The sequence below is a fragment of the Haemaphysalis longicornis genome, unplaced genomic scaffold, assembly GCF_048455015.1.
Source record: "Haemaphysalis longicornis isolate Haplotype H1 unplaced genomic scaffold, Haemaphysalis longicornis Haplotype H1 scaffold_4, whole genome shotgun sequence".
Classification (NCBI taxonomy): Eukaryota; Metazoa; Arthropoda; class Arachnida; order Ixodida; family Ixodidae; genus Haemaphysalis; species Haemaphysalis longicornis.
In genome coordinates, this window is record NW_027526361.1 from 89703715 (window position 1) to 89721924 (window position 18210).

Here is an 18210-nt window from a genome sequence, read left to right on the forward strand (position 1 = left end):
TCGATCTTTCCTGATGCCATGAGAACACGCGCGCTTCTGCGTACACTCGAAGTGTGAACGCAAGGGGCAAAGTTACAACAGTTCCAAGCTAGAAGCAACAACGACAAAAAAAAAAAAAAAATATGTGCACCTTGAGTGTCATGTTGGCAATGGTTGTGCAGTTCTCTTTTAGTTGTGCTCGTTTTAATGCACAAGCTATGCGATTGAATGCATCGGCCACAGTAGAGGTGTTCATATTGCAGCGTTTATTAACTAAAGGTGCGGTTAAAATACATCAGATCTGTCGTGGACCAATTTTTTGTCGTCCCGGTTACTTAACGTTTTGGCATGTTTTCTTGCGATTCTTTCCCACGAAGCGGAATAGTTATTTTTACATTCACGACGGTGCCTACTTGTCCTTTTTATTAAGATTTTACTGCACACAATGTTTAAGTAATTACGGCTGAAAAATTTAAATTTAAATAAAAAACAGCGCTTCCCGACTCCACGAAGACTGTTTGAAGCATAAACGGCACAGCCTTGTTGCTTTTTTTCACTTGTCATTTCCATTAGGCATAGCGTTACTGCCTACTTGTGATGACAGTTTTACCTACTCCTTAATGGCCTTCCCTTTGAGAAATTTCGTGCCAAGGTCATGACCTTCGTCTTGTCGCTTGTAGAATTTTCGCTCAGATTGTTCTTACTCTTTTTCATGTGCCCTTGCAGCGTAAGGCAGGGAACTGAATTCCACATCGCCTGCCGTACGGCACAGACTTGCACTATCGAGTAACGAGACGCAGTAGAACTATCATGCATGGAGCCGTTTGTGATACTCTGGCAAATGTCTTGCAGAACGCAAATACGCCACCCCCTTTTCGTTATTATTTTTAAATGTTTACCGACAAGCGTTTTTCCTCCTCCTCCACCTGTCGAATAACTCGCTGTCAAATAACCCGAGGCGCCTGCCAATAACTCTGTCGAATACTGTCGAATAACTCGCGAATGTACAAGACCCAGTTCATGCAAACCGTTCGACTTTTTCTTACTGCCGATTACTGCTTTGCACACTTGCAATTTCTTGTGTGTTTTGGCCGCGCAATTCCGGTTCGGGCATTTTGATGGAGAGTCTTCGGGACTAACTTTCGCAATGGCCACTTTTTTGTTTGCAGTAGAATTATGAAAATGTCATTGGCCGTAAGGTGCGTCATAATTTGGTTTTCCGAACTCCTCTTGCCCTTTTATCAACCCACTTCCCAGCACGATTCCTCGACAACTTTTCCGTTTTTGCGCCAATAACCCGAAAAATTGCCGCCTCACTCAGCACTGCACGACCTCTTTGTCCGAGGCGCAAGTGTTTCGAGAGGAAAATAGAACCTCAGCAGTGAAGTTATTTGCGCTACGCGTCAAGGTCCGCGCTTGAGGGAATCTCCAGTTCATACATATGCGATTTGGTCCGCCAGAAGGCTCTGTGTTTTTCTGAGGCCCCTAAAATTAATTCGAGGGGTCTTATGTTTTGCCGTACTGCGGCGCCATCTGGAAAGAAAGTGGCGAAGCACGTTTTATGCCAATGCCCTCTCTCCATCTTTCCTCCATGCTAAAGTTCACTTCATCCATGCCTCTCTCAGAGGCGCCGGTACCACGGTGCCTCTACAAAAGGGTTACGGTTCAACAACTTGGCGCAGCAGTTGAAACGTGTTTCACAGCTTCTGTCTATGAGCCATTGCCGTGGCGTCTGCCTTGTGGGGCTAACGCCAATCCTCGACTTATTTGCAAGTGACAGTTAGCGCCACCCTTCGACACGCGTAGAAAGCCTGCGCCGACTCCGCGCGCAGAAGAGGGCGCGAAAGACAACTCCTTGGAGCGCCATGAGATGGCGCGGCATGTCAACGGCTAATGAGCGGCTATTACGCCATTACGCCTTCCGCGGAGCGGGCACGGGGATGCCGGCACTTATAACGGAGCTCTGCGTGGCGCTACTGCGAAGCTGAAGCGCTGGAGGTAAAACGCGCTTTATCTTTTCCCTTGTATCCTTGAGTCCAAGCGGCACTGATTGCACTGTTGGTCGTTGCGTGTCCGGAGTGGGTGTGCAGCTATTACGACACTATCCTTCTTGCGTTTCATTTTCCCATTAAACGGACTTTGTCTTCATTCTCTCGGACCGCGATGTCCGCGTGGCCGAGGTCAAGGGTGCTGGTTGCAATATTGCTGAAAACTACCTTACCCGGGGGGGCTCCGCTGCACCACACACTTCGAAGGGCCTTTGCTTGCAAGTGGCCCCACGGGGGCACGCTGCGGAAAGTTGCTTCACCGACTGGCTTTGTAACAGCGGGTTGTTGTAACAACGGAAAAAAAAAAAGTTTCATCATATATCATCTTTGAAAAAAACGGCAATGGTCGTTTTGGCGGTCCGCAACCGTTAAATGTCACGTTCTGCCTCGGCTTCAGTATTGTTTTTTCTGTTTTATTTACACGCTCACAACACCTGCTTGCTTGGGCTGCTTGTTGTTGCATGATAACAACAACGACAAGAAAAAAAAACAAAAAAAACAGGGCGTTGATTTGTTCAAAAGGACCACGTATATGGCCCCTAAAAACGTGTTTCGAGCAATGCATTTCTGTGTAGTAGTGAAGCAGGCTTTATAGAGGCTCGGTAGAGGCTCGGCTTTATAAACGCCCAGTAATGGCTGCTCAAAGCCGCACAAGGAGAGCTGAATATCGGTTCAACTGGCTGAATTTCCACTTAGCTCTGATAACTGAATTGCCCGTATTTCTTCAAAAAATTAAAAAAAAACAAAACCGGGCCATCTCCACCAACGTGAAGCGTAGGGAGGGCAAAGCATGCAGTGTATAAGTGTATTCTTGGCGCCGTGGCGTTTTTCCCACGGAGATGAAACCGTTGTGGAATAGAGGTATACAGCTCTGCGGTAATAGTTTCGTGTCTTTGAAGCACGAAGTGTCTTAGCGCGAGGCGTGGGGAAACGAGTGTCCCGGTGTTTTAGTACCGTGGCTTCATGACACGGCGACGACGACAGGAGACGCCGACAGCCCGAGCCCCTGAAATCTTGATTTCATACTGCTCACTGCACTTCATACTTCATACTTGGGATACTGCACCTCGGTGTCTGCGAACAGCATTATAATTTACCTCTGCTGCACTGAGTAAAATAACGTTGTCTTGCACTATAGGAAGAGGGTAGGGGTGATTGGTTGATTGATTGATTGATTGATTGATTGATTGATTAATTGATTGATTGATTGATTGATTGATTGATTGATTGATTGATTGATTGATTGATTGATTGATTGATTGATTGATCGATTGATTGATCGATTGATTGATTGATTGAAGGGGTTAACGCACCGACGCAACGCCGGCGATGAGGCGCGCCGTAATGGAGGGCTCCAGATTAATTTTGACCACCTGGGGTTTTTTAACGTGCGTCGAAATCTCGTACACACGGGCGTTTTTGTTTTCGCCTACATCAGAAAAGCGGCCGCCGTGGCCGGGAATCGAACCCCTGACTTCGTTCTCAGCAGCGCAACGCCTTAGCCACTGAGCCACCACGGCGGGTGAGGGTAGGGGTGCACGTGACCGTGGTGGTGCAGGACACCTTCGAGCACCTCCCCGTACGTATGTGACGTGATCATTGCACTTAAAAGTGATTAGAATGTAATGCGCTAAGAACGCGCCGAACAGAAAGAAAAGACACACCACACGCTCATTGCAGTCTGGTGTCTCTTCGTTCTTTTTTTCGGTATTAACGTATTGCATTCTAATCATGTCCGACCAACCAGCCCCTCAGATCGCCTTTATGCAGTTAGGCTCCGCTCCGAATTAACTTCACTGCGCATAGGCTCTCGCAAAAAAGACAACATACCATAATACGACACGCGCTGATGGATAAAGCGGCCGGAAATAAACTCAAATACTGCACGCATTCAACCGCGCCATGTAACAGCAGGAGGGGGCGTATACAGCATGTGAGACCAATTTGCTTCCAGCTGAGCCATACCCACGGCATTATCGCATTTTTGTTGGCGTGAGGCCATAGTGTGAGGCATAATAGGAACTTCGCACGCTCGGGCTGTCCGTAGCATCGGTTGCACAAGTAATGGCACAGAGCCCAAGTTGCGACGATTACGACCTATTGTTCCCCGTAGGCGTCCGCGGCTGCTTAGTTAGGTATTCCGTGAGCGGAAGCATCAGCTGCTCCAACCACTTCTGGAAGGCCTTGGCACGCGGAAGCAACTGGAACGCTTCGAAACGCAAGGTTTCGGGCTATCGCCACGTGCTTATAGGATACGTGATAGCCAGAGTGCACATGTATTGGCTGTTAGTCTCACGAGTGCTTAGTTCCCACAGTAAAACAGCGCTGAAAATGCTAGACCCAGTGCTTCACTTGGGGCTTCGCCTCGCGTCGGGCGCTTTCCGTACAAGCCCCTTACAAAGCCTATACGTCGAGTGCGATAAATGGTCCCTAGATCATCAGCGAACATACATAGATCTTCTGTACGCGTTTAAAATTTCGTCAATAACCGACCATCCTTTCAAACCATTTATTTGTGATACACCCATGTCCCAACTTCTTCTTAATCGTCCATCTATCTCTGCTCCGTTCTCACATAGGGTGAGACAGGAAGTGTCAGAATTATCTGTGACCTTTTCAGACACCTACAAATCAACCCTTTCCGACTTTTTACCACCGTGGCAGCTTCGCCCCGTGTCGTGCGATTTGTCGTTTGTAGCGATTGATAAAAAACGAGTACCCACAATTGTAATTCTTCAGCACTTCTTGTTCCTTCAAGATAAATACAAGTGTGCAGAATTTTTTAGCGATGCGTCAAAAACAGCCCGTATGGTGTCGTGTGCTGCGCACGGACCTGATTTTAGGGTATCTAACACCCTAAACTCGAAAAGCAGCATTTTTACGGCCGAAGACTATGGGATATTTCTGGTTTTAAAGCACATAGTTCATCATAAAATTCCCAAGTCCATCATATTTACAGATTCCTTGAGTGTAGTACGTGCATTGTCATCTAAGCAGCTTTGTAAAAACCATGTTATTCATTTAGTTTACAAAACCATTATGTCAGCATATGCATTAAGTCTTGAAGTGACCGTATGCTGGGGGCCAGGTCACTCGGGGATCGCCGGAAACGAGACAGCAGATCAAATGGCCGCTGCTGCTGCACTTGCAAACACGGTGGACATAACAACAATACCGTACACTGACGTTAAGTTACACATTAGACAACACTTTCGCAATACATGGCAAGCACACTGGAATGAACAGGCAGACAACAAACTACACGTTATAAAGACACTCTTGGGAGCATACACCACAGACACACACAACAGGCACAATGAAGTTACCCTGGCTCGATTATGGATAGGCCACACGCATGCAACGCACTCATACCTGCTCACGGATCTCCAAGACCCTTGTGTAGCAGGTGTGGAGACGGCCTATCCGTGATCCATGTGCTACTTCAATGCAAAGCACTCCACACAACACGACAGAAACACTTCGCCGACCTCTACAGACAACACATTCCACTCCACCCAGCATTGTTTTTAGGGGATGATCCCATGATTCCTGTACAACGCACCTTTAAGTTTCTTAGTGACATCAAGTTTTTACACCTCATTTCCTATCACGCGTAGTTGTTTTTAAACCCGATTTCATGCCACGCACCATCACAACCTGGCCCTTTACACCAGCCATCCTCATTGTCTTTTACTGTATTCACTTTTGTTTTTGTTGAATGATTTTACCGTTTACGGTTACATCCATCATACTTAACCACCGTTTTGGCGCTCTTTGCCCTCGTCGGCCTTGCACCATTAAACACCAACAATAATCACAGTTCCCACAGTATCTTGGAAGGACCAACTGATTCGACGAGATATTTGAAAGCCCATTTCGGTTTTATCGCGTTTGCTCCGACTCACGCGTGCGTACAGAAAGAGTGAGCAGCGCTGGTCGCTTCAGGTGGTGCATTCACGAATCTCGTGGAAATGTCTCCGTACGTCTACAGATGCGGAAAACATTGGGGAAAAATGTAGGACAGTTTTAAAGCTCCGTCGCGTTCTACAGGTGGCGGAAAGCTCTAGGTTAGTTTAATTTACTCATTCCATTGATTGATTGTAGGGTTTAACGCGTCGACGCAACGCAGGCGTTGAGGCGCGCCGTAATGGAGGGCTTCGGATTAATTTTGACCACCTGGGGATCTTTAACGTGCGCCGAAATCTCGTACACAAGGGCGTTTCTGCTTTTCGCCTCCATCAGAAAAAGCGGCCGCCGCGGCTGGATATCGAACCCGCGACCTTGTGCTCAGCAGCGCAACGCCTTAGCCACTGAGCCACCGCGGCGGGTTAATTTACTCATTCACCTCTAGAGTTATCTGGTTTTTGTGTTGTTAGCGTTAGTTTGACATAGGTTTGCGCGTGAAGGATGGACGACAATCTTCAGTAGGGTTTATTTTGCTTCGTTACAAAACACCGAGAGGAGGCTGATGCAGATTCATTCAGGGTTCAGAGAGAGAGAGAGAGAGAGAGAGAGAGAGAGAGAGAGAGAGAGAGAGAGAGAGAGAGAGAGAGAGAGAGAGAGAGAGAGAGAGAGAGAGAGAGAGAGAGAGAACTTCGGCAATGTTATGCTTCTTTCTATGTAGCAATCACGTGAACAGGTCATGGTCGCGGCGTGAACAAACGATTTTAAAGGATCAATTAAACCGTTTCATGGCCTCGGGGGCCATGAAACAGGGTTGTCGCCGATCTTTCTTTGAACAAAAACTGGTCTGACGTGACGGCGGCCTTGACGTTCCGGCGAAATGCACGACGCGGTCTCCTATAGCCGCACGCCGAAGCTCACGAAGAAGCTCGCTTTTATTTTTGACCCCTCGACATTTTCTAGGCGCCAAGTTTGTACGTCTTCTATTTGAGTAGCATACGGCGCAATTCTTTTAGTTGAAGCTGAACAGGCCGCATACTTGGATTTTGATGACGGAGGTATTAAGCCTTCGTAATAGGCTCCTCAGACAACTGATGGAAACTGAAAAAAAGAGAGAGAGGAGGAAGTAAAACGTACAAATTGGCTGTTCAAGTTCATGGGATTGGACCAGTGTAGCTTGATATGTTAGACACTGTGCTTCAGCAAATGCACAAATCGTGTGTTCCAGGGAACCGAAGAAGATGCGAAAAAAAAAAAAAAAAAGACACCCTAGGAAATTCGCGTAGCCTGGGAGGGCCAACTTACATATCAGTTTCTCAGCCGAGCAGCTCATATATTCTACCCCGAGTGTCCCATAGAGTCGTTTGTTACACCCGAAGTCCTCTTTGGGCGTTTAGATCGCAAAGTAGCAGTTTCAGAAAACTCCCTCGATGTACGCAGACATTCGACATATATGGATATTGATATATTGGTGTCAGCATTGTGCGCACCCACATGTATTGACAGGAGTCGTTATTTTTCGCGTGGACCCATTGCTTTGCTACGTGTACAGGAAAGCCGCAATAAAGCAAGGACGTGCCTGAATAGTCAAGTTGGCTAACGATTCGCTTAGGCTATGTTCAGACTACCGACGCAAAGTCATATCGCGATCTATGGACGTAAAAAAAACGGCGTGTGACGTTGTTCGGTTGACTGAGACGTAAAATGACATCATTCTTTAAAGTTATTACGACTGCTGCGGCAACAGTCTGAGCCCGCCCTTAGTGCTTCGCCACTTCCAGCCATCGCTGTTCGGATCTTAATCGCACATAGTCGCCCATGCGCCTCGGCTGCGCTCGGCCACAGCGCATGCGTGCTGGACGTTCGAACCGGCGGCACCACATCGGGCTTCCCCTACGGGCCCGCGCCCATGACCTGCGAAGTCAGGGCTAGGGAAATTTGCAAGGCCATTGTGAACGCCAGACCACGCGTGAGAATCTTGCCGGCATGGTTGCCTCGTTTAACGTATGATTGCCGGCACCGGCGGCTGGGAAACACGTGCGCGGTTACTTTCATCCGTGGTGAGCGGATTCCCGCACTGGGGGAAGGCCTTGGCTAAGCGGGTGAGAGCGTTGAAATGGATAAAGGCTTCAAAATGACTTAAGCGTAGCAACTGTAACGAAGAAACAAGGCAGGAAGTATGACGGCACTCTGTTTTGAGTTACGGATGCGTCAGATAAGCGCATGTAGAGACAGGTAACCAGCAAAGGGGTGGTACGCAGGCGCGAGATTCCGCCACTCTTCGGATGTCCTTCCCTTTTAATTTACTACGAAACCCAGCAGTTTTGTCCTCGGGTATAGGCGGAAGTGTGCAACGGCGTAAAATTGTATCCGGCGTTTCTCTTTTTAAGACTTTCAGTTTATTGTATGTAAGACCACAAGAACTCACGAGTACACGTGACCTAAGAGGGTTTTATGAGTAGCTGATGGAAATTAGACCGATATGACCGATATGATAATATTGTCTTCGTAGGAAGTTTCGTACGCATTGTATCTCCGCTGTATACGAGTCTCTCAAACCGCGTGGCAAGTCCTGATTGAGGAGTCCATGCGTACTGTTGTCCCAGCGAAGATGCTATCTTTTACTCTAATCGCATGCCGGGCCTCGCCATTGGCCAAATTTGCACATTTGTTCATTTTGGGGCGTTGTGATAAAGCCCACCTGCGGCGGCTTCTTAGTGGGAAGCGTAGCGCAGGATATTCTCTTTCTCAGCGAAATGTCACCTCAAATCCCTCAAACGTCCGTTGAAAGGCCTACCATTCAGTAAGCTCGGGAAAATTAACACTTGTGCCCTTGGAAGCGGACGGCGAGTACGATAAAGAAATCTCAGGCCGAGGCGCTCCAAAGGGAAACGGCATGGCGAGGCGTGCTTTAAAAGCAAGGGGGATGACCAATCATACTCCAACTTCCTCTGACAGGCAAGCAGTCCGCGGCCGTACACGACACGACAGCGAAACGGACCGGTGGCTTGTCACGTGGAGCGTATATAATTGTAATTGCGCATACATCGTAAAATACGCCCGCACGGTCCTTCGCACGTCCAACATCCGTACTGGCCAGTCTCGACTCCAGGATGCGATAGCCACTTACGGCCGTCACCGCGCGCAACCTTGGCTTCGTGCCGAGGTGCGAGCACGGCCGTGCCATTAAGGCGCGAAGTACGAAAGACACGCAGAAGAAATGCTGCCTTTTCACGCCTATTCCTAGCCGCTTTCGTATCATGCGCTTCGTGTACGTGTCAATTAAAGCCGTGAACTCCGACACCGGGCCGCTTCTGAAACTCGGTTCCTTGCCACGTGTTGGCTCGAAATGTTTGGCGGCGTTTGCCCGCGTACAGCGGGACAGGGCACACATTGTATACGATATGGTCTACATTAGCAACGATGATTGCTCCTAATGAGCCAAACATGCGCGTCCTAAATGCCGGGTGCCATCTTGAACGAGAAGTCACGTCTGATGGCTGCACCAATTGCTCGCAGATGATCGTTTGGTGGACACACGTGTATTTAATGAGGCTCTAAAGTAGTGGCCTTGTGACAGTTGAGCGGTAAACATTGTCAATAAATGCAGCGTTTCTATCTCACGAGTAATCACCGACGGGAAGCGAGATATAGCGCTAGAGCGCGATTTATTTTCAATCCGCTCCAGGGTTGTTTGTGTTCAACGAATGCAATAGCTTACTCACGAATTCAATCGTATTCTCATTAGTTCGGCTAGTGATAATAGCCATTTGCTAGGTGAAATCGCAATTACCCGACCAACGCTCCATGGTGCGCATTTATGTTTCATTTCCAGTCAGATGTCACCTCGATCGAGTCAAACCTTTGCTATCGAGTCCCTAGACAGCAAACCCTTCTGAGGAGTGAACCGTATTTGGCAATGTGGTCGCAGCGGTTGGCATTTTTCTTCCCTGCCCACATATTAGTTTATGAGCGGTGTACAATTTGCAAGAATACTTCTCTTTTTTTCATTACATAGTTCTCTCGCTTTATGTAGGCTGCACATCGCGCGCAAACAGAATAGTCTTTAAAATATATAGGTCCATTAAACCAAAAGCTCACGCGTTATACCCCTGTACGGGTGAAAAACTCAAATCTTGAGACAGCTGGCACCAACGTCCGAAACGAAGATGCTCCGATTTGAAAGCTGCGAAGTTGCATCGTACGCAACAGTACCATTCCAGCACAGTTTTATTTATCGAACATTTATTGCAATGTCACACTGCCTACAATAAATAAATAAATAAATAAATAAATAAATAAATAAATAAATAAATAAATAAATAAATAAATAAATAAATAAATAAATAAATAAATAAATAAATAAATAAATAAATAAATAAATAAATAAATAAATAAATAAATAAATAAATAAATAAATAAATAAATAAATAAATAAATAAATAAATAAATAAATAAATAAATAAATAAATAAATAAATAAATAAATAAATAAATAAATAAATAAATAAATAAATAAATAAATAAATAAATAAATAAATAAATAAATAAATAAATAAATAAATAAATAAATAAATAAATAAATAAATAAATAAATAAATAAATAAATAAATAAATAGTAAAAAAGAGCACCCGCTGTTGTTGAACGAGCTTTTTTTGCCGAGGCTTGAATTCCTTTAGCTCGTTCCTTGGTGCGTCCCATCCGATTCCGGAGGACCACTCATTCGTGAAAGCAGTTTCGTCTAGCGTATTTTCCCCGTCCTTCAGCAAACATGCACCGAGATGGGAAAAACAAAAGCACGCGTTGTTCTTTTTTTTTTTTATTTCCGGTAGCTCTCGCTTTGCCAATCAAGCGCTGACCCATTCCCGGGTACAAACCCCCCCCCCCCCCCCCCTCGCTTCGTTCACCCTCTTCCCGCCTCGAAGGCACAACTAGAAGACAAGGTTCCGGCGAACCACCTCCTCTCCCTCGCTCTCTCTGATCATTTCATTGGCCCCGTCTCAGTCTCTACGGCCGGCGTTTTGTTTACCCGCACCAATCAAATGTGCGAATCATACTAGTCACGTAGCCTGGCATCCAATGGTCGTCGAAATAGCGGTTGGTTCTCGAGGAAGGAAGGAAGGAAGGAAGGAAGGAAGGAAGGAAGGAAGGAAGGAAGGAAGGCCAGTGTTTAGAGGCAGTAGTCGAAGGGCATCTGCACTCCACACAATCGATGGCCGGCTTAATAGTCGAGACCCAGCGAGCGTTGCATTGCAGTTCACAGGCGGAATAAGAATGAGGCGAAGACTCAAGGCGCTCCTCGTAATCGGCTCCTCAGTCCTTGGCTGTTAATGAGCAGCAGCAAAACAGAAACAGGAAGGAAACGCAGAGGAGGGTTGCAGGAAGAGGGAGAAACAGAGGGAGAGGGAGAAACGAAGGTGGGCACGTAGTCCCAAAGACGTAGTGTCTCTGTACAGCGAGTTTTTCGTGCAACTAGCAAGGTCTCCTTGAACGATCCCTCTTATTTAGGTTGTTTATTTTTGTTATTGGGGCTACCGAGTGGTCTCCTTTTCGCTTGCTGCGGGCGTCTGCGGATTGGGAGCGCCTGTTCGACCTTGTGGGCTTTACACCGGGGGCTCGTGCTACCGGTGAAGTGCGCCCTCTCAAGGTTATGCACCTTTGGCTTCGCCGCAAGGCAGTAAGATGACGTTAAAAAAAAAATTGCTCTTTTTTTACGCCGTTCTTGCCTCTGTCGTTTTGCGTGGTCATAAAAACGCCGAGGAACTTGCGGGTTGAGTGCTTGATTGCCCTTGGTAATGCGCAGATAAATCAGTTTTGTGTAACTTGTGACCACTTGTAATCGGCGTCTAAGTTGTTCGAGATTCTATTTGAGGAGCACATTGTTTATTCTGTCGTTTCAGTATTCATTTTCCTACATTCTTTCTAGGATGTGACACTGAGCGGCACAGGCCTGATGATGTCACTTTAGATCATTTCTATTTTGACGTCACGCACGCCGAACCAACTTCACAGTCATAAAGTTTAAATTTGACACGATTGCGAAGCGCTTTCATTTCACCAATTATTTCCTTATTCACTTTACTCTTCGTTATCGTAAATTCTTTCTAGGTATTCGTATTCGTCCAGCATTGGTGAGTTGTACGGTGGTTGGCTTGTTTCAACACAACGAAGTATTTGAGTTGGTCAAGTAACAGCAAAATGGTTGGCACCCAAGAATAAAATCGCGAAACTTCGTGTTTAACCCACTGAGCAATGCCACCTTTGCGGGAATAATAACAACAACAAAGACCTTTGCAGAATTTTGAACAGTGTTTTTCAGTAGGGAGCTTTTCATGGCTCGCAAGATGTCAAAATCTCTTGCGAAAACATTAGCGCGTGTTAGTCGGTTGTCCGCGCAAAGGTTATAAGTAGTACGCAGTGCCAAGGCCTGAAATAACACTTCTAACCCTGGTATTCCGACTCCTCGAACCTCCATTGTAGGAGAACCTTGAAATCGATTTGTCCATGCATAAGCATTGCTCAGTCCTTCCATGAGACGAGTGGAGGAACCAAAGGAGGGACTAGGAATGCGGCCCCAAGACTCGCAGCTTTATTCAAGGTCGACTTTTTACACGTTGAGTAAATCGACAAGGTACTAAGGGGTAGCATGCCACCATGCAAATATCTGCCCGTTTAATTATTCCACGCGTTCTCCGTTGTTACTCCTTAAAATGTCTGCGCCGTGCGGTGCACCGAATAATTACGCCACCGGGAGGGCGAGTGAAAACGCGTGCTTTACATATTTGAACGCGCAAAGCGGACCGATAACGCCGAAGTAGGCACCTCATTGAGGAAGAGCATTGAGATTTCCCAAGACCAGCTCTGGACACAGTACGAAAAATACAAGGAAAATGCTACGAGACGAGAAACAATTTGCCGGCGAATAGATGATTTTATTCATCGTCATCACCGGCTTGCAGACCTTTACTGGCTGCACACATGGGCTTGCACTTGCTCGCCCGGGTGTTGCAACCTTGGTTGCCGAGGTAGCTGGGGCGAAGAGCCTGCAGCGAGCTGGCGAGAGCGAGGGGTGCGCATACGGCGAGAGCAAGCCGCTCGCTACCTTGAAGCGCTCTCCACTCCGAGGCAAAGTAGCTGGACCCCTCGCTTTTGCATACGGAAGGCCAAGGCATGAGAATCCTGCATCCGCACACGCCGCGCGAACTAAGTATGGCAGCCGTCCGAGTGACACCCTGGCTCCTGTGGGGCGCCGTGTTAACCGCAGCTTGGGCCTACGACCCGGCCCCGATCGTTAACACCCGGCTCGGTGCTGTAGCCGGAATTCGTCAGAAGGAGAGAGGAAAGATCATCGACACGTACCTCGGCATACCGTACGCGCAGCCACCCGTGGGCGCAAGGCGCTTCCGAAAGCCCCTTCCCGCGTCTCCCTGGTACGACGTCCTTAACGCCACCGAATTCAACCCGGGATGCGTGCAGACGGACCTGCCCCTCAAGAGGGGCGCCGTGTTCAACATGTCAGGCACCGTGGAGGACTGCCTCTACCTCAACGTGTGGACGCCCGAGAGGACGTGCGTGACCAAGTCCAAGAGCCCGTGCAAGAAGCTTCTGCCCGTTCTGGTGTACCTCTATGGCGGATTTTTCGGTTGGGGCACGACTTCGGCGTTCATCTTCAACGGCGTCTTCCTCTCCGCGCGGGCCAACGTGGTTGTGGTGACGTTCAACTACCGCGTCAACATACTGGGCTTCATGAACGCGTCCATAGCGGACGCCCCGGGAAACATGGGCCTGTACGACCAAGTCGAAGCGCTCAGGTGGGTGAGAGGCAACGCGGAGTTTTTCGGGGGCGACCCCGAAGCGGTCACTTTGGCGGGACAGAGCGCCGGGGCCATTTCCATCGCGTACCACATGATGTCGTCCATGAGCAAAGGGCTCTTCCATCGAGCCATAATGCTCAGCGGCTCGCCGTCTTCGATCGCGTACGCGAGTGGCATCGACCAGAGTGCCAACTTTCGGAAGATCAGCCATTCTGTGGGCTGCACCGACTACTCCTCACCCTGGCAGGACCAGAAGGAGGACATGGTGGCCTGTCTTCGGAAGGTGGACGCCCATAAACTTGTTGAACGCGCGTTCGCGTCCCTAGCGTACCAGTACGTTTCGGTGCTGCCAAGTTACGGCGACGACTTCCTTCCGAACGACCCCGTGGAAGAGGACCGCTTCAAGCTTAACGTAAAGGATATCCTCCTCGGGACGACGCGAGACGAAGGCGCTCTCTTCCTGGAAGTGTTCGCCAGCCAGTACGGATTCGACATTGGCGACCTCGATGGTTTAACCGCACTCGTGCTTGGTATCAAGGCGCTGTTCAACATAAAGCTCACCGACAGCAGAGCGCTGGCGGATGCTTACATTGAAGCGGACGACGTGGAAGACCCGCTAGCAGCCTTGAAGGGGATCAAGAGGAGCTTCGACGACGGCGGCTTCGAGTGTCCAGCTGACCTGTTCTCGGAGCAGGCCGAGAGAAACAACATCAGCGTCTACCGCTTTCTGTTCGATCATCGACCCTCGTACAGCCCCTGGCACGAAGACGTGGGAGCGACGCACAACGACGACATCGTCTTCTTTCTTGGCACCATCCACTCCGACCTGGAAGCCGTGAACCACACCCGGAGCAGGGACCTGTTGGCGCTGTTCCCAACGCCGCCGACGTCGAAGGAGTACCGTTTTTCGGATGAACTGGTCGAAGTCGTTGGTCAGTTCTGCTGGAGTGGGTGAGTGTGCGCTGGAACTTCGCAGGTAGCGTTTTTGACAGCGGAAGTATAGGGACTGTTGACGGTTTTAATTTTGTTACGCCAATACGAATAACAGAACGCGGCAGCACTCAAATTCGGGCTTTATTACTGTAAACGAAGTAAGGGCTTAGTTACGTCATGAAATTCCACTTTGTAGAGAGGCAGGTAATATATGAGAATTGGTGACATTGAACAATTTTGTTTGATAGACTCTGTCACGCTCAGCTCTGTTGGCGGAAAAATACCACTGAAAAGGCAGAAATGTGCATTTTATTTTATTAGGAATGAGGTAGGGAAAGTAACAAATATTGACTTGGTAAAGTGTGACAATATATTATCGTAAAAAGAATTAGTTCTGCAGCGCGAACTATTGATGAAAAGCTAGATATTTAGCAGGCGCATTGAATTGCAAGTCACGGTACCTTGTCGTTCTGATGAATCGCGGTTATGAATTTTTCTGTCAAAATAACTGTCAAATGATTCAAATAACTATGACGCGGAAATAGATTTTTCTCAGCAAAGGAAGTCATATCTTACCATTTGTACTTTCAGTAGTTGAATTGAAATTGCGATCTTCCGTTTATGTGCCATGATCAGTCAGAGCGAGCATTCCCTGCAGTCTTAGTTCTGCATTCCCTTATGCACTTCGCTTCTTTATTTTTTATTTTATTTTACATACTGCCAATCACATTTGGGATTTTTGCAGGTAGGATGACACAGTTGTTTTAAATACACGAAATACAAACGTGGTTTTCGTTCATACAGGAAGACAAGGGTATACACATGCGAGACAGGTTTTCTACATGACAAGCGAAGGTTACATATTAAATATGAAATCTGAAATCTCATGCATCAAACGTCACCAGGTTCATGGAAACAAAGCAACAAAACGTAAGCAACTTCAATGCAGCATGAAACGCAGACAGGCATAACCGTCTGTAGGCATCTGTAGGCATAACCAACACATTACAAAAAGATTCGTTTGAAAAAAAAGTTTTTTTTTTATTTGCTTTTTAGTTTGATGAGAGACCTACAACAAGACTTTCAGAAGAAATAACAGTCTCACCGACAAAATAACCGTTTTTTGTGCCTATATATGCACTGCGCTTTGCGTACCACCTCAAGAGCCTCGGGCTTCGCATGCTTTTCCTGCCGGCAATGGTGGCGCAGATACACAGCCTCAAAACAAAACAAAAAAAAAAATCACTGCATGAGAACAAAGTGAATGATATTTTAGGTCTGCTATTACTGAATGGTAGGTGCCCGCTGCCCCGTCTTAATTCTTACATACGGGGGAAAATGTCCTCAACACCCGGCACAGGCCAAGGAACCGCCGTTGCTTTACTCCGAAAATGTGTCTTGTTGCGCCAATGTTTGTTATGTCGGCTTCATTACAAAAATTACGTCGGAGAAATAACAGGATGAAGCGCGGATGCCGTTTCGCTTCACTTTTCACACACTTCTTGGCAAGCGAAAGGGTTTCCTATGACCTCGATCGGTAAAATGGGTGCAATTTAACGCCATTGTTTCCAGGAGAGCGGAAATGGAGGTCGTGGAAGGACGTGGGTTGACTTGAAAGCAAGTTGGCTTGTTTACATGGCTGCGCAAGAAGGATACAGGTCTGACTTGTACCGGCACCCTTTCCCCGCCTGTTATGAGACCAAAGAGCTGCACGCTCCGCTAGTAAAGTATGGCACGAATTCACACATGGTGGCTGATATTCCGTAAAGGTTTACGCCTCACTTATAATATACATTCTGGCAGCCGCAGGAGCCGTATCATCGCTATGAAAATAAGCAAATTACCGTCGCTGAGGAGGAGAAGGCAAAAGGTTTTATTGAGCAAAAAAAAAAAAAAAAAAGAAGAAGGTGGGTGGCGTCCTCAGTTCAGGAAGCCGCGCGCTTCCGCAGCCCGGAAGGCCCGGTTAATCGGGCGTTGCTGGTCCTCCGGGTGCAGGCTGGTCAGTGCGCGTTCCCACCGCTCAGGGGATGGGGAAGGGAGGGGATCGGGATGGTGCGGGCAGAACCATACAAGATGGGCTGTTGTGGGGGGAGGTTGCAGGAATAGCAGAAGTAGGAGAATGTGGTAGGGGAGATGTGCGACAGTACGGCACATTTGAAGTATGTGCCTGTCTGTAGCCGGCGCCACGTCCGCACCGTCGCAGAAGTTTTTTTTTTTTTTTTTTTTTTCATGCCTTCGTCAAGAGCACGCGAAGCGGATTGCCACATAGCTTACAAAATGCGGTCGGTGTGCGTATACGCCGCAAGTGTGTTCTACATTCTGAGCATTGTCCGCACTGTCAAGGTTCGCGCAAGGTTAGATCGTTGGCTCCATGCATGCCTTATCAACACATAGCCTTTCCATGCGTAACCACCCTCTTTCCACGTTTCCCGCGTTGCCTTGTTTGGGCGCGCCCACGCGCCAGCAATTAACACCTACAGATTCGCCTTATGTTTCGTTCACTTCGTCCTACAATACACCGTCCTCCTGTGGTGGTTTTAGAGTTCTGGAGAAGTTCTTAATCCCCTTTAAGTGCAAAATATTTATACGACTATGTTTTGCCTCACCAATGGTGCAAAACCGGCCTCTTGGCGAGCTCCTTAGACCCCATGCGACGGTTGTTGCCGACGCCCAGTGAGTCAACTTTTTCGTAAATACGCTCGTTCATTTTATGAAATTAGACGCCACGCAGCTGTTTACAACGCACTTACATTCACTAAATCAGGAGCAAATGAAGCAGACCGACGGAAACGTCGCTTATAAGAAAACTAATGGCAGTTGACTTTTCCTGGCAACGCCCGACAGCGCATAAAACTGCGAAAGACACCTAAGCATTTCTAAAGATGTAGTGAATGCGAAAGCAAGCGGTCTTAGACGCCGAGCGGATATTGTGTGCGTCCCCACGCCCCCGACAGCGGAGGAGAGCAGAGGTAAGCACATCGCCGGCAGATGGTACTGCGACGCGCTTTAACAAGCCGGGAATTCCCGGCGTGCATAGCGTAGCGCGGATAGCCTTTATTGGTGTTTACAGCGAAGATGTCCTTTTCTATGGTCCAGCAGATCGTCTCCGGTGAAACACCGAGCTTAGAACAATTTTCATCATATGGAAAAACTCATCAAAATTAAAAAAAAAAATGTCCTAGGGCCCCCGTATTTTGATATCAGACGAATTATATTACCCTTAGAAAGATGATGTCTTCTCAGCTTTGCTCTTGTGTTTATAGATGAAGCCGTCTTTAAGGGGGTCGGTCTAAGCTGCATTTTCTCCATTGTGTGTTGCACAGAGAAGCATGGCCGTCTAATGAGCGAGTATGGTTACAGCCAGCCCCTTTTTGTGCTTTTCTCCATCACCGCACTCTCCTTCTCGAGTCGCCTACACTCCTTGCCACGCACGGCGTCTCTCTCTCCCCTGACATTGTTCAACGTCGCGCGCTCTCCGGCGGTCATTTATGCGGCGCAAAAGAGCCTGAACCGTGATTGGTGCAGCCACGCTA

General features: G+C 47.8%; 1 protein-coding gene across 2 annotated transcripts in view; it reads left to right on the forward strand.

Moving 5' to 3' along the window:
- Positions 1-18210, forward strand: part of LOC144179024 (acetylcholinesterase-1-like) — a 59509-nt gene that overhangs the window by 17483 nt on the left and 23816 nt on the right. Inside the window, exon 1 of one of the 2 annotated variants that reach the window (XM_077707195.1) lies at positions 13089-14695. The exons of the other annotated variant lie outside the window; for it this stretch is intronic. Coding sequence (XP_077563321.1) covers positions 13101-14695 — 1595 coding nt within the window. The 5' untranslated portion in view covers positions 13089-13100. Of the gene's footprint in view, positions 1-13088; positions 14696-18210 lie in introns of those variants that run through there. 2 annotated transcript variants of the gene reach the window in all.